The following is a 14,353-nucleotide window of genomic DNA, read 5'->3' as shown; positions in this document are numbered from 1 at the left end:
CATCTGTAAAATGGGGATTAAATCCTTCCTCCTTCTTAAATTGTGATCTCCATGTAAGGCAGGGACTGTGTCCAATCTGATTATCTTGTATCTTCCCCAGTGATTTGAACAGTGCTTGACACAAAGTAAGCAGTTAATGCATATAATAATAATAATAATAATTATTATGATTAAGTATTGACTATATGTCAAACACTGTTCTAAGCCCTGGGGAAGGAAGGTATAAGGTAATCAGATTGGACACAGTCCCTGTCCCTCATGGGGCTCACAGTCTAAAGAAGGGGGAGAACAGGCCCTGAATCCCCATTTTATAGATGAGGAAGCTGAGGCTCAGAGAAGTTAAGTGACTTGCCCAAGGTCACACGGCAGGCATTTGGGGGATCCTGGAGTCGAACCTAGGCCCTCTGACTCCCAGGCCTGTGCTCGTGCTCCAGAGAAAGACGCACAGAGGTGTCCTCAGACATTTCAACAAAAGAAAAGGAAGTGATTTACCAATAAGAATGGAGTGTCCAAATTGAAGAAGAGATGGGGAAAATGAAAAACAAAAAACAAGATTTTCTTAGTTCTCACCTTAGATTATCAGCAACAAAGATTACTCTTCGTTCCAGCAGAAGGGAGGCACAGACTCTGATGAGATGACACACACTCAGGCACTTAAATAGACACTCAAAATCCACGTGCTCTAGGCGGGAATCCAGGGGTCGGCAGAGCTCAATCGACTGAAGAGACGAGAAGGGAAGAGTCAGGAAGGGGTGCTGTAGAAAGCTTCCTGCCACCACTGCTGGCTCTGCCAGTTCTCATCAGTGTCCTACAGACTGTGAAGGAGAGGCCGTCCACACAGAGGGTCACAGGCCCAACTCCCCACCCAGGTCTCACAGCCCATCTCCTCATTTCCCATCATAAACCTTCCTCTGCAAGTCAAAGGAGCAGTAAATGTGACTTCACAATAGAAACCAAGGCTCACCCCATCTCCTGCCCCAGGGAGGTAACTCTTGACCGTAATTGTTCGCCCAGGGGCCGGGAAAGGTGCCTCCATGACGCTCCTCATGAATGGGTGCACGAGAGCAGGAGACATCTCTCGTCTCTTCTCCACCTCATCTAGAATCTTCAAGAGAAAAAATGGACCTTAGGGTGTTACCGTGTCTCCCCACTTCTCGAGAACCTCCAATGGTTGACTGTCCTCCTCCACCGTCAAACAGAAACTCCTAACCATTGGTTTCAAAGCGGTCAGTCAGCTTGCCCCATCCTACCACCCACCTCACCTCACTAATCTCTTACCACAGCTCAGCCCACACAGTCCACCTCTAGTGCCAGCTTACTCACTTGCCGCTGACCCCTTTCCCACGTCTTCCCCCTAGCCTGGAACTCGCTCTCCAGCCATACACGCCAGCTCACCACGTTCTCCACCTTCAAAGTATTACTAAGGTTCCATCCCCTCCAGGAGGCTTTTCTCAATTAAGCCTTCTTTTCCCCGGTTAACTTTCCCTTCTGCGATGTCTCTGCACTTCAATCTCTCACCTTCGGACACTGGATAGTCCCCCAACCCCCAATCCCACAGCACCTATGTACATACCTTTAAATTATATATTATAAATTACTTTTTTATTCATATTAATGTCTGTCTTCCCTTCTAGACTGTAAGCTCCTTATGGGCAGTGAATGTGTCTAATTCTGTTGTATTGTACTTTCCTGGGTGCTTAGTACAGTGTTCTGCACCTAGTAAGGGCTGCACATATGTTTATTTGATTGATTGATCAGATTGTCAACTAGGAAAGGGGAAACGGAGCTTCAGAATACCAGTCCATGCGACTGGTGAAACAGCATGACCTAGTGGATAGAGCATGGCCCTGGGAGTCAGGAGGACCTGGATTCTAATTCCGGCTCTGCCATTTGTCTGCTGTGCGACCTTGGGCAAATCACTTAACTTCTCTGTGCCTCAGTTTCTTCGAATGTAAAATGGGGATTAAGACTGTAAACTCCACGTGTGACAGGGATTGTGTCCAACCTGACTGATTTTGAACAGTGCCTGGCTCATAGTAAGTTCTTAACAAATACCATAAAATAAAAATGGTTCCACAAGACAGGATCTGGCTTGGGTTTCGAGTCACTGAGGTACTTCTCCGATCACCTGCCGGACTAATGGAGAGAGCGCGTTAGCCACCCGGGCATCAAGACACAGTTCGTAGTTGACTTTCCAACAAAGAAATCGGTGATTCCAGGCAGATTCAGGCTTCCCACTAGAATCACCAATGACCCTGGAAATAAATAAGTGTCCCTCAACCTCTCCCGACCTCTTCAAGAAATCATGCCCTTAGCATCCCCACAGGCCATGCCACCGGGGTGCAATTACTAACCTAGAATATTCTCTAACATAACCTTGAATTAAATATGAGTTCATGCTTCCTACTGGGATCCTCAGAAACCAGAATAGCACTTTGAAGGTTTTGAAGCTTAGGCTGGCCTGCAAGTCCCCTCCAGGCTCCCGGACTCACCTTTGAGAAGAGGTTGAAGCAACCCAAGCGACTAACCATGCAGTACACTTCAGGCAGTCTCTTCCCTTTGCCTTCTGGCTGAAAGGGAAAGCAAAGCAGATGATGACTCTCAGTCAGCCTTACTGCCGGCCACCTTGAAGCATGGAGCTGCAGGAGCCCCTCCCCCACCCCCACTGGAAGCCTGTTGGGAACACTAGAGAGGTCCTGGAAAATAACACCAGCGCTCCTTCTTTCTAAGCTCCGGAGGTCCTCCCGAGGGGCCCCATTTCAGTCACTTAGTGGCTTGGACCTCCTTCTCAGGCCAAGAGCCTCTTGCTTGGAACATTACACCTCATTTCTGAGGTTTAGCCAGGCCGAAATTTAACAACCATGTCAGAAGAACACAATCACCAACTTTCTCAGTTGCTGAAAACCACATTCCCTTCCTCTGGGGCCACTTCTGCTCCAACTCTGGCCTCGGAGCAGCTGCCTGAATCTAGGCACAGCGGTTAAACTCAAGCCACCAGACACTCCTCCAAAATCAGGAGACAGTTACACAGTTCCAGGCCAAACTACAGCTCCCACGCAGAACCCATCTGGCTACCAAGAGAACAACACTTACCAATAGCTTCTTACAGTAACCAAACCACCGACTCCCATCCTCACCCGTCAGCACAAAGGAAAAGGTTTCACTGCAAAGAAAGACAACAGTGAGCAACCCCATTTGGGGCCGAATTTATACAGCTAGGCTACCTGAGGAAACAAACTCAATGCTAGTGCCTGGGCAGGGATAAACCCCTGCAAAAGCCCTCAAGTGGAACTCTCAGGGACCTGGACATTTCCATCTGTTGAGCTGGAAAGGGTCCCAGGCCTAACTCCCTCATGGTGTTATTGCTCACATATGAGGCTTTCATGACTATGCGGCTTTCCCAGCAGTGAAGGACACTAGATCGTGGCAATCAGACAGGGGGCAACTCAGTTTAAGAGAAAAATATGTCTGTAGAGATTGGGAGGAGGATGGATGACAGATCAACAGGGAACGTGTCTACTCACTCTGCTAGATTGTACTGTCCCAAGTGCTTAGTACATTGCCTACTGCATGCTGTACTGCATGCAGTAAATGCTCAATAAGTATTACTGATTGACTGAAACAGGTGAGCATCATTCAGTAAGCGAAAAAAGGAACATCAGGCCATGAGTCCCCTAGACTTGGGGAATGCTATGTTGAGGCAGGATCCCTCTGCCACACACCCTGGAGTAACTTTTTTTTACACGATCAGCCTATCAATCAATGGTACTTACTGAGTGCTCACTTTATGCAGAGCACTGTACTAAGTGCTTGGGAGAGCACAGTACAACAGAGTTGGTAGACACAGACCATGCTCACAAGGAGCTTACAGTCTAAGCATGAAGACCGATATTAAAATAAATTGCAGATGGAGGAAATGGCAGAATTTAAGGCTATGTACATTAAGTTCCGAGAGTGGAGGGAAGGTCGAGTGCTATGGGAGGAAATATGCAAGTGCATAGGTGATGCAGAAAGTCAGGCGAATAGGGGAAATGAGGACTTAGAGAAGGTTTCTCGGAGGAGCTGTGGTTTTAGGAGGGCTTGAAGGTGAGTAAAGTGGTGGTCTGTTGAATATGAAGTGAAGGGGAAGGGAGTTCCAGGCTAACGCGGGGATGTGGGCAAGGAGTCGGTGGCAAGATAGACAAGACTGAGGTAGAGTGAGTAGGCTGGTGTAAGAGGAGCCAAATGCACAGGCTGGCTTGTAGTAGGAGATCAGCGAGATACGATAGGAGGGAGAGTGCACAGATCCCACCGGTGAATGAAGAATTTGGGTTGTAATTTTTGTAATGAGCCTGAAGGAGAAGCAAATTGGAAATATCGATTTGATCTCGCTCCCCGATTTCCTGATGGATTCCATGTCGTCCTAAGTCTTATTTTTCCTCTTGCCACTTGGGGGCGTTTATGACTTTGTTAAGGAAGGAAGCAGATGGAGGAGAACCTCTCTCAAACAGCCTATTTCTCCCTTAATATTGAATTACTTTTAGCATTTTCCATTTTTTTTAACAGCAAAAAGGAAAGCACAGAGAGTGAAACTCAAGATGTCTGCCTAGTTATGCTTCTCTTTATCTCCACACTCTCTCCATTTATCCTTCAACCTAGGGAGGACTTGGGGTTTAGAAACACCCCTTGAAATTCAGCTCCCAATTTTAGCTTATAGCAGGACCAGAGAGCAGAATCCTGAATAATTCTCACGCCTTTGGGAGATTTTTAACTTTAAGTCACAGGGTGGTGGAGATTGCTAATCTCAGGGCATTGTAGCTGGGAAACATTCCTAGAGGAATGTGAACGGCTGGAACTTTGAGATTATAGAAGCAAACCTCAATGGTTTGGTTTGTGGTAAATTCCTGGCTGCAGCAAGAGGTGCAGAACTCAGCCTTTGCAGATGCTCCCAATGGGGAACTTTAGGCAAAGAATCCCTGGACTATGCCTTGATCTGTCAAAAGCCTGAGCTCCCTGAAGGTAAGAATCTTGTCTTCTACCTCTATTGTATGCTCCTAAGTGTTTAAAACCGTCCTCAGCACTTAACAGTCACTCAGTAAATATCATTGATATAGTCAGTCAGTGGACTAGGCAGGAATGGTCAATCATCAATTGACCACCCCGATTTCAATTTAACCACTTGGTTCTTTTTGTGGTCCTCAGTCAACTGCACCCTCGATACATGCAATCTACAGTGCCGAGGCCCAGCAGAACAAAATAGGCATCAACGATATAGAGAAGCAGCGTGGCCTGTGGATAGAATATGGGCCTGGATGTCAGAAGGACCTTGGTTCTAATCCTGGCTCTTCCATTTGTCTGCTGTGTGACCTTGGGGAAGCCCCTTCACTTCTCTGCCCTCATTTCCCTCATCTGTAAAATGGGGATTAAGCCAGTGAGCTCCGTGTAGGACACTGAGTGTCCAATATGAAACACAGTGTTTCACAAAAACCATTAAAAAAAAAAATCAGAGGAGGCTGGGACAGGGGGATGAGGACCTCCTTGTTTTCACACCTATAACTTTTCCAGCTTGATTTTCATGACCTCTGATGAGACCTAAAGCTTCTGAGCAGGGTTGAAAAGGTCCAGTTTTAGGTCTCTCTGAACTACCTGCCACTTTCACACTCCATTTGGCTTGCTACATTCCATGGTACCCTCATTCCCCTTTTCCTTCCTAACTGAAAATGAAAAGTTTGCAACTAGGCAGTCAGTCCACTTACCTCTTGAGCTCTGATGTTGGTATCCAGTCCTTGGAGTCGGGAAAGCAAAATCGGGGGATGACTTTGAGTCTCTCCTCAGTGTCCTTGGACTGCTTAAAGGGATGTTCAGCCTGCAAAAGGCCAATACATTTGGAGAACATTACCTTACACAAGTGAAGGGGGGAAGCCAAGCTTCAGTCAGGCCTCAGGGACAATACTTATTCGATTTGGCAGCAGGCAGTGTACGGTTGTGAATGCAACAGGGTTTCTGTGCATCTTTATGTGCCTTCAAGTATATGGGAATTGCATGGAAAGACAAAGGAAACAACTGGGTGATAACTGACAGATCAGTGATTGAGATGCAGTGAGAAAAAGCAATCCCCTGTTGTAACAAGTTATTCATTTCAGAGAAGGAGTGTGGTTCAGTGGAAAGAGCACGGGTTTGGGAGTCAGAGGTCATGGGTTCTAATCCCGGCTCCGCCGCTTGTCAGCGGTGTGACTTTGGGCAAGTCACTTAACTTCTCTGTGCCTCAGTTACCTCATCTGTAAAATGGGGATTAAGACTGTGAGCCCCACGTGGGACAACCTGATCACCTTGTATCCCCCAGTGCTTAGAACAGTGCTTTGCACATAGTACGTGCTTAACAAATGCCATCATCATCATCCCTTCAGAAACATGAAAGGCCAAGGGCTGCTTCACATTCGGCATGTGATCATGCAGGCCTCAAGTGGGGTTATGAAGCAGAGAACGAGATTTGCAGCCTACTGATATTCAGAAAACTCCAGACCCTATCCGTAATCAAAGAAGCTAGGCCAGAGGCTAATGCTAGAAATGTGCTATTTTGAAATAATGCTATTTTTAGAATCTAGACAGTACACTGGGTAATCATCATCCCCACCATGTAATCTATGCTCCATAATTACTAGTTCGCCGCTTCCTGTAAGAAGGCTAGTCCAAAAGACCCTCTTGTGCAAACTTGGCATTATACTTGACAAAATAGTCTAAATTTAATCTGGTTAAACAGATAGATGTTTAGAAATTCATTAGTTTGGCTAGTCCTGCAAGAAAAACAAGCAGCTGATGAATCAGCTGCAAAACTATCACCTCTCGTGTGACCACTGAAGATTGTAAAAATAAAGACACAACATTTAGCCCTTCCTGCTCTCTCAGATGGAATTTTCTTCAGGAGACTAGAAAGGTGATTTAGTTCCCCCTCTTCTGTAGCTAACGACTGGAGGACTTGTGGCAAAAAGAGAGAAGAGTCACTTACCTCCAGTCCTGTTGCTGGAGGCTGGTCAGAGTCTGCAGTCTGGTTTGGAATCTACCAATTCGGGTTGAACTGAAAGGCGCTACTCCCAGACAATCCCACTCACATGGCCCCGGAGATATTACTGGATGCCGCACTGTAAGAGGACCGCTTGGTCTCCTTTGTACTCACCTTGGTTGGAAACTGCTGTATGACCTGTGGAGTGTATGTTATTTCCGAAGGTTTCTTCTGCAAAGATACCACTACGAAGAGTTCAAAGAGCTGTTGCTCCTGCAACTCGATCAGATCGCGTTCCAGTGTCTGGTAGTGAGGGTTCCTCTTGGATGACTGCTGCAACTGTGCGATGCGTTTATTGCGATCTGGGAAGGAAACATTCAGATTTTGTTAATTTAACTCATCCCTAGAACTCAAGGGTCATTTTTTTTTTTAAAGTGAGACACCACTTTTAGAAAAGTGACTGATCTACCTAATGTCCTGTAGTATATTTATTTTTTAAATTGCTGCTGTCTTGCCATCAGGATCAGGAGACCAAATATACAACTTTAACCGAGGAGCAACCGATTCTACAGAAAACCCAGCACCAGATTTAGAATGCAGACGGAGGTCAACTCTGGTGTATGAAACCAAACCTTGCCAAGTGAGGAAACAATGGGAAGATTTTCATAAATTTTACATGGAGACCACTCTCGCTATGGAAACTTCCTTCTCTTTTTGTTTCTGTGGCATCCGTTACTGAGGAAGAGGCATCAAACCAATTAAATGGTTAAAAATAAAAGACAAAATGTGGAATATAAAGATTCCTTTTTCAATTTCAACACAATTTCACTGTGAGCAATCATACCCCTCAAAACCAGAGTAGATTCTACTTCCAACCACTCGCCCAAAATTTCTCCCCACACTCACAGGAACTTACTAAATAAGGGATGTGGCGGAAACTGCAAAAACTCCCAGAGATTGCAGTCAAACCCAAAGTGCCTCCAGCTCTTGCTGATGTGTGATTCTGACCCAATAATTTCAGGCAAGACAGTCACACAGTGACTCATTTTTGTAATTTTAAAGCAAGACGCATTCCACCCTTTTACACAAATGTTGTTTTGCCAGGGGCTCCAAAACATAAGAGCTTATTTAAAGTATTCCCAGGAAAGAACTATGTCTAAATAGCCCCTTCAATTTTGAATGGGCTCCACGGAATCACTCAGTAAATCCAGGGCTTTGGAGCAAAGCTTGATCCACTGCAAAATGGATGAATTTCAATTACAGTAAGTGGGACATTCAAGATTTGTTTTCAAGTTACTGTGGTGCCAATTACACAAAATTAGTCACCACTAAGCACGCAAACAAAACCTGGTTATCATTCCATGTCCCCTCCAGGTAGACTTTGGAATGAAACTACCTGAAGCCCTGTGGTCCCAGAGATAGAATCCTGGGCTGGGAGTCATGAAACCTGAGTGCTAGAACCGACATCGTCTCTAGCCCTGCAAAACTGGCTCACACCTCCTAACCTTTCTGTACCACAGTGTATCCATCCACTCACTTTGCTCCTCTATCGCCAACCTACTCGCTGTACCTTGATCTCATCTATCTCGCTGACGGACCCTTGTCCGTGTCCTGCTTCTGGCGTGGAACTCCCTCCCCCTTCGTATCGGACACAGCGCCAGTCTCCCCAACCTTCAAAGCCTCATTAAAATCACATCTCCACCAAGAGGCCTTCACCTACTAAGCTCTCATTTCCTCTATTCCCTCTCGCTCTGCGTCACCCTCAGATTTGAACCTTTAGTCACCCCACCCTCAGCCCCACGGCACTTATGTACTTAATGCCCATCTCCCTATCTAGGCCGAAAGTTCCTTGTGAGAAGGGAATGTGACTACCAATTCTGTTACGCGCATTCTACCAAGTGCTTAGTTCAGTGCTCTTCATACAGTAAGTTCTCAGCAGATATCCCTGATTGGTTGAGTGTTAATTGGGAAAGAATGTGTCCTGCGGAAGTTGTATTAGAATTAAGGAACTGAAGTTTGGAGAATGCCACGAGTTCCTTAGAACCAATATGGTGAGAATGGCAGTCAGCAAACAATCCCATAATTTCAAATACCAACATGGAGGAAAGGGGAATCGGGAGCAGTAACGTGGCTCTGTTTTGAATGCCGGAACTGGTCGGGTCAGGGCCGGTACAAGCAGTTAAAAAACTCTGTTCTAAATGTCAAAGACGTCCAATGTAGGGCATTCGGGTGGTGAAAAGATGATGTTCTTAATGCTGAGTATCTCTCTTTTTTTTTTAAACCAAACTTATCCTCGAAATGACGCACACACCCTATGCTGGGCTGCCAGAGACTAAGAGATGCCATACATGTGTCTGGGCATGCACCTCAACCCCACCCCCCTCTGTACATTCCAGTCTAGACGCCACGGACGACGCTCTGAGGGGTATTTCGGGTTAAAAACCATCTCAACCGAACATGACAGATACACGAAGGAGAAAAATCGACCGACGTCACTGGTGAGGGGATGCACTGCCAGAAGGAATCTACACAAGAAAAACATTTAGCAATCAATGCAAATGCTCCTCCACCTCTGATCAAGGTAATCATGAGAAAGGGAGCAGCCCAACTGACTCACTCACTCTTTGGCAGATACTCTGCATCACTTTCGTTCCCACTGGTTTCACCTGAAAGAACAGAAACAACTTCTATTACTATTGTCCAGTGAAATAGGGGAGCATGTCCCCACCCCAAAACCCCCACTTAGAAGAGCTGATAGACAGAGAGTTTCTGCACCTTGCAAGCCTGTCAAAAGGAAGGTATGCATTATTTTCAACGGTTTGCAGCTTCTCTCTCCATCATCTCATTATGGTGATGTTAGTCCAGATGATCAAAACAGCAAATGTGATGTCTATTCATCTAGCTTTCCTCTCCTTTATCTCTGGAGGTCAGTTATGCTACGTTCCAGCTCTGAGGTGTGGTTACAGTCTCAGCTGTTCTTTTTGCTGCTATCCCAAGGTGGGAAAGTGAAGGAAAATGAGATGACACCTCGTCGATAAGTCAAAGGACTGTACTAAAAGTTCCACACAAATGGGGATGTGAATGCAACTTTGAGTGAAAATTTGGGCAGATTGCCTAGGAATGATTGAAGGAGTAAAGTCAAAATAGCTATGAAAAATAGTGCGCAATATATCTAGCTGACCATTCCAGTTGAAGATGTCCCTAAGGGTGATATTCACCTAGAGATGCATTAAGTGACTGAGAAGGCCAATGTGGGAGCTATAGCATGGGAGCAGAGGGCACGTGTAAATGTGGTTTCTTGTTGGGATGTCACGTTTGTTGTTTGACCTGCCTGGTGCTATTTTTGCTTTTGGCTCATCTCATAATCCTTATGAAGCTTCCGCTTCGCTCCTAAATAGCTGCTTCTTTCTTGACTGTCTTGCACCACGCTAGCTTAGCTCTGGCAATCGACTCCCAGTTTTTAACCGGGATGTGGCACTTCTGAGGCTTTAGGTGCCTCAGGTCTAACATAGGAAGGGATATAGAAAGGTCCAGGATTTGTTAAATATATCCAGGACACTAAAAAGATAAAGGAAATGGGTGCCCCTATATTGGATGAGAAGGAAAGCACAAAGAGATAACACAAAAAAGCGGATGAATGATTTTCTTTGTTTGTTTGTTCTCACCGGGTTAGATCAATGGTCCACCTAGCCCAGTATTCTGGGAGGAGAAGTGTAATAATTGCCTTCCTTGACATCCGCCCTTATGGTCAGAGATACATCTTCTATCATCCCTAAATTTACCCTCTAATAATGCATCAAGATTCTATCATTTTGAATTTATTCAAACCTTTTTTGAACATCTAGGTACTTTTGGCTTGCACAACTTTTTCTGGTTTTGATTTCCAAATATTGCTCACCTATGCTAGGTTTTTCCTTTCATTCATACTTCAATAGCTGTTTTCAAGTTTGTTTTGTCCACATTTTTCATATTTTCACAGAATTCCAATCATGTCCCTTCTCAGCTTTTGTCTTTTCAGAATGAGGAGTCCTAATCTTTTTAGTTTAATCCCATACTAAAGCTCCTCTGTTATGTTCTTCCTAAAACCAGCAGGTACAACTGTATACAAAATTCCATAGGTAAATGTACTTCAGTTTTGTCTAGAGAGAAGAATGCTTTTTGTCCTGTTTTCTACAAACTTTCTCATAATATGCAGAATTTTGTTGAAATTTTTGGCTGCCATTGTACCAATTATTTGAATTAGCTGACATAGACTCTGAGGTCTCTTTTCCATGTAGATGTAGTCCATATTATTTTTTCTGGAAGCATTTTTTTTAATGGTATTTGTTAAGTGTTTATTATATGCCTGTATTAAGTGCTGGAGTACATGCAAGTTAATTAGGTTGGACAGAGTCCCTGTCCCAAATAGGGCTCACAGGCTTAATCCCCATTTTACAGATGAGGTAACCGAGGCACAGAGAAGTTAACTGACTTACCCAGCACCACACAGCAGACAAGTGGCAGAGCTCTGATTAGAACCTAGGTCTTCTGACTCCCAGGCTTCTGCTCTTTCCACAAGGCTCCATTGCTTCTCATGCATAGAAGCCTTTCCATGCATTTATTCACTTTGATGCCTATCTGCCATTTGCCTGCCCACTCACTAAACTTTTATGAGACTTTGATGGCATTTATCCACATTAGCAAAGCAAAACACTTGAAACAGCTATTATTCCAAATGTGGAGATTTCAGTGCCCACTCCCCTCTTCAGATCATTCCAGAAAACGTTAAATAAAAATTGTTCACAGCATCAATTCTTCAGGGCCCTTATTATTTAAAACTTTTGATCCAAAGAAATAGTCATTTATCACCACCCTTCATTTCCTATCTTCCTAATCTGGTACCCTACTTCAATATGATCACTTCATTTGTGATCTAAACAGACTAGAGACCATCTTTAATCAGAGGTTGCCCATTCTTTCCTGCAGTTCTGCAACTTTCCCTCTGATGTCCTTCTGAAGTCTTGGGTGGATGCCACTCGGTTCTAGTGACTTGTTTATATTGAGTTTAATAATTTGGTCTAACTGCATGCTTATTATAATTTGATCCAGCATCACAAGGCTACCTGATTTAAAAAAGAATTGGATGTGAGAACATTTCAGGGTGTTAAAATCAATTGAACTTCTTGACAATCTTCTTTTCATTCTTGTGTGTACTTTTTCCCCCAGTTTCATTAAGGGAAGCCACCAATACTCTAGTCAGCTTCCTGTTTTTGATAAATGTGAATAAATTTTTATTATTATAATTTGTGTCCTTTGAAAAGACCTTAGTGCTTTTTGTGCTTTATGTAACTTCACTCATATGATTTCCAGTTTTTAAAGGATATCTTTTCTTAAACTGAAGTTTTACCCAAAAAAAAGCACTCTGGGAATTACATGAGTAAACTGGGAAAATGAGGTCTAGGCCACACAACTATTTGGTGGATTCATTCATTCAATCGTATTTACTGAGCACTTACTGTATGCAGAGCACTGCACTAAGGGCTTGGAAAGTTCAATTTGGCAACAAATAGGGACAATCCCTACTCAACAGTGGGCTCACAGTCTAGAAAGGTGGATGCAACCAGCTGTAGGGATGTTTTCAAGGAGTGGTAATCAATTGATCAAGTCTTAAAAGAGTAGACTAGGGAAGGAGGAAGAGAGTCATGTAAGTAGTGTTTCCTCAGGATTTGGGTCAGGGTTAAAGCTTTAATCAACAATCTATATAATGGGAAAGAGAACATGCTCATTAACATTGCAGAGGACACCAAACTGGGAGGGAGAGGAAGGTATTAACCAGAACCTTTGAAGGCAGGATTAGGAGTCAAAGAGACTTTGGAATATGGGAAAAATAATTAGGCACAGAGAAGTTCAGTAAAGACAAATACTTGGTAATATGTTTGAGACGAATAAATAACTGCATGCACAAAAATAAGACAGAGAAGAATTGGCAAGGTGTGATTATGGCAGGAAAAGATCACAGTCACATTGGATTTCGAGATGATCATGACTTGGCAAAATAATGCTGGATGCAATTATAAGATGTCAAAAAGAAAGCACACTGTCAGGATTCCTAAATACTACAGAGATTGTCGGAATAATGTAGTAATCCTCCAGTACAGTGTCTAGAATTGGGCTTCAAAACTGTAGAGGATATGGAGAACGCAGGAAAGCTCAAAGGCAAGTCAAAAATAGAGAAAAATGTTAAGTGAATCCTATGACAATACATTAGGAATAATTCAGCATGAAATTCTAATCCCAGCTCCACCCCCTGCCCATTTCGTGACCTTGGGGATTTCACTTAACATCTCTGTCCCTCAATTTCCTCAACTGAAAAATGGGGATTCAATACCTATTCTCCTGCCTCCATAGACTATGAGCCCCAACTAGGGACAGGGACTGTGTCTAACCTGATTAACTTATATCTACCCCAGCTCTTAGAACAGTGCTTGACCCAGAGTAAGCACTTAACAAATACCATTAAAAAAATACCATGAAAAAAAGGCTGAAGGGTGATTTAGTAACGGTGTTCAAGTCCCTTGGATAGAGCTGTTCTCAATTTCCGCTGAGGGTAGTTCAAAAGGAAATGGACATGAGGGTTAGTAAACATTGGCATGAGTTACCAAGGGAGATTGTGGGCTATTTTCTAAAAGTCTAAAAATAGGAGAGATTTTCATCTGTCTTGGGTGGTTGAAATGTAATCTTGTCTAAAGGCGGGGGGCACACCAGGTGACCCTTTCAAAGTTTTTTCCAGCACAGTATTCAGATTTTATTCTCAGTCACACTACCATGTAAGAAAAGCAGCACGGCCTAGTTGACAGAGCATGGGGATGGGTGTCAGAAGCACCTGGGTTCTAATCCCGATTCTGCCACTTGTCTGCAGTGTGACCATGGGCAAGTCACTTCATTTCTCTGTGACTCAGTTACCTCATCTGTAAAATGGAGATTAAGACCGTGAGCCCCATGTGGGACAGGGACTGTGTCCAACCTGTTTAGCTTATACCTACTTCAGCTGGTACAGTGCCTGGCTCATTAGGGAGTACTTAAAAAATGTCACCAAAAAAAAAAGTAAGAAGACCCTAGCAATCACTTCTGAATTTACAACAGCCTCCTGAATAATGCAGGGATGCTGAGGGGGTCTTGGGTTGAACCAGTATCATTTGTCACCACGCATTCCAAGAAAAGGGAAACTGAACGAAAGAGAAGACCACAATCTGGGCATTCTGTTCACGTGACACAGTATATTAACTCTGCTTGTACCGACCTCTCCAAGCTGGGATTTAATAATTAATCCTTTCATAAGTCAAACGTTATGCTTTGCTTTTAGTATCGGCCCCCTACTCAGGCAAATATAGGTTA

The 14,353-nt window shown here is 44.0% G+C and overlaps 1 protein-coding gene across 2 annotated transcripts in view; it reads right to left on the bottom strand.

The window, feature by feature from the left end:
* Window positions 1–14,353, bottom strand: part of DENND2C (DENN domain containing 2C) — an 80,493-nt gene that overhangs the window by 6,444 nt on the left and 59,696 nt on the right. For both annotated transcript variants that reach the window (XM_029069547.2, XM_001507725.4), the window contains exons 7-13: window positions 9,601–9,645; window positions 7,154–7,341; window positions 5,736–5,845; window positions 3,094–3,163; window positions 2,493–2,570; window positions 965–1,105; window positions 571–719 (exon numbers count right to left, since the gene is read on the bottom strand). In XM_029069547.2, the coding sequence (XP_028925380.1) occupies window positions 571–719; window positions 965–1,105; window positions 2,493–2,570; window positions 3,094–3,163; window positions 5,736–5,845; window positions 7,154–7,341; window positions 9,601–9,645 (781 nt within the window). The remainder of the gene's footprint in view (window positions 1–570; window positions 720–964; window positions 1,106–2,492; window positions 2,571–3,093; window positions 3,164–5,735; window positions 5,846–7,153; window positions 7,342–9,600; window positions 9,646–14,353) is intronic.

This window comes from Ornithorhynchus anatinus, chromosome 7 (genome assembly GCF_004115215.2).
Source record: "Ornithorhynchus anatinus isolate Pmale09 chromosome 7, mOrnAna1.pri.v4, whole genome shotgun sequence".
Classification (NCBI taxonomy): domain Eukaryota; kingdom Metazoa; phylum Chordata; class Mammalia; order Monotremata; family Ornithorhynchidae; genus Ornithorhynchus; species Ornithorhynchus anatinus.
This window is presented reverse-complemented; position numbering and strand designations above follow the sequence as displayed.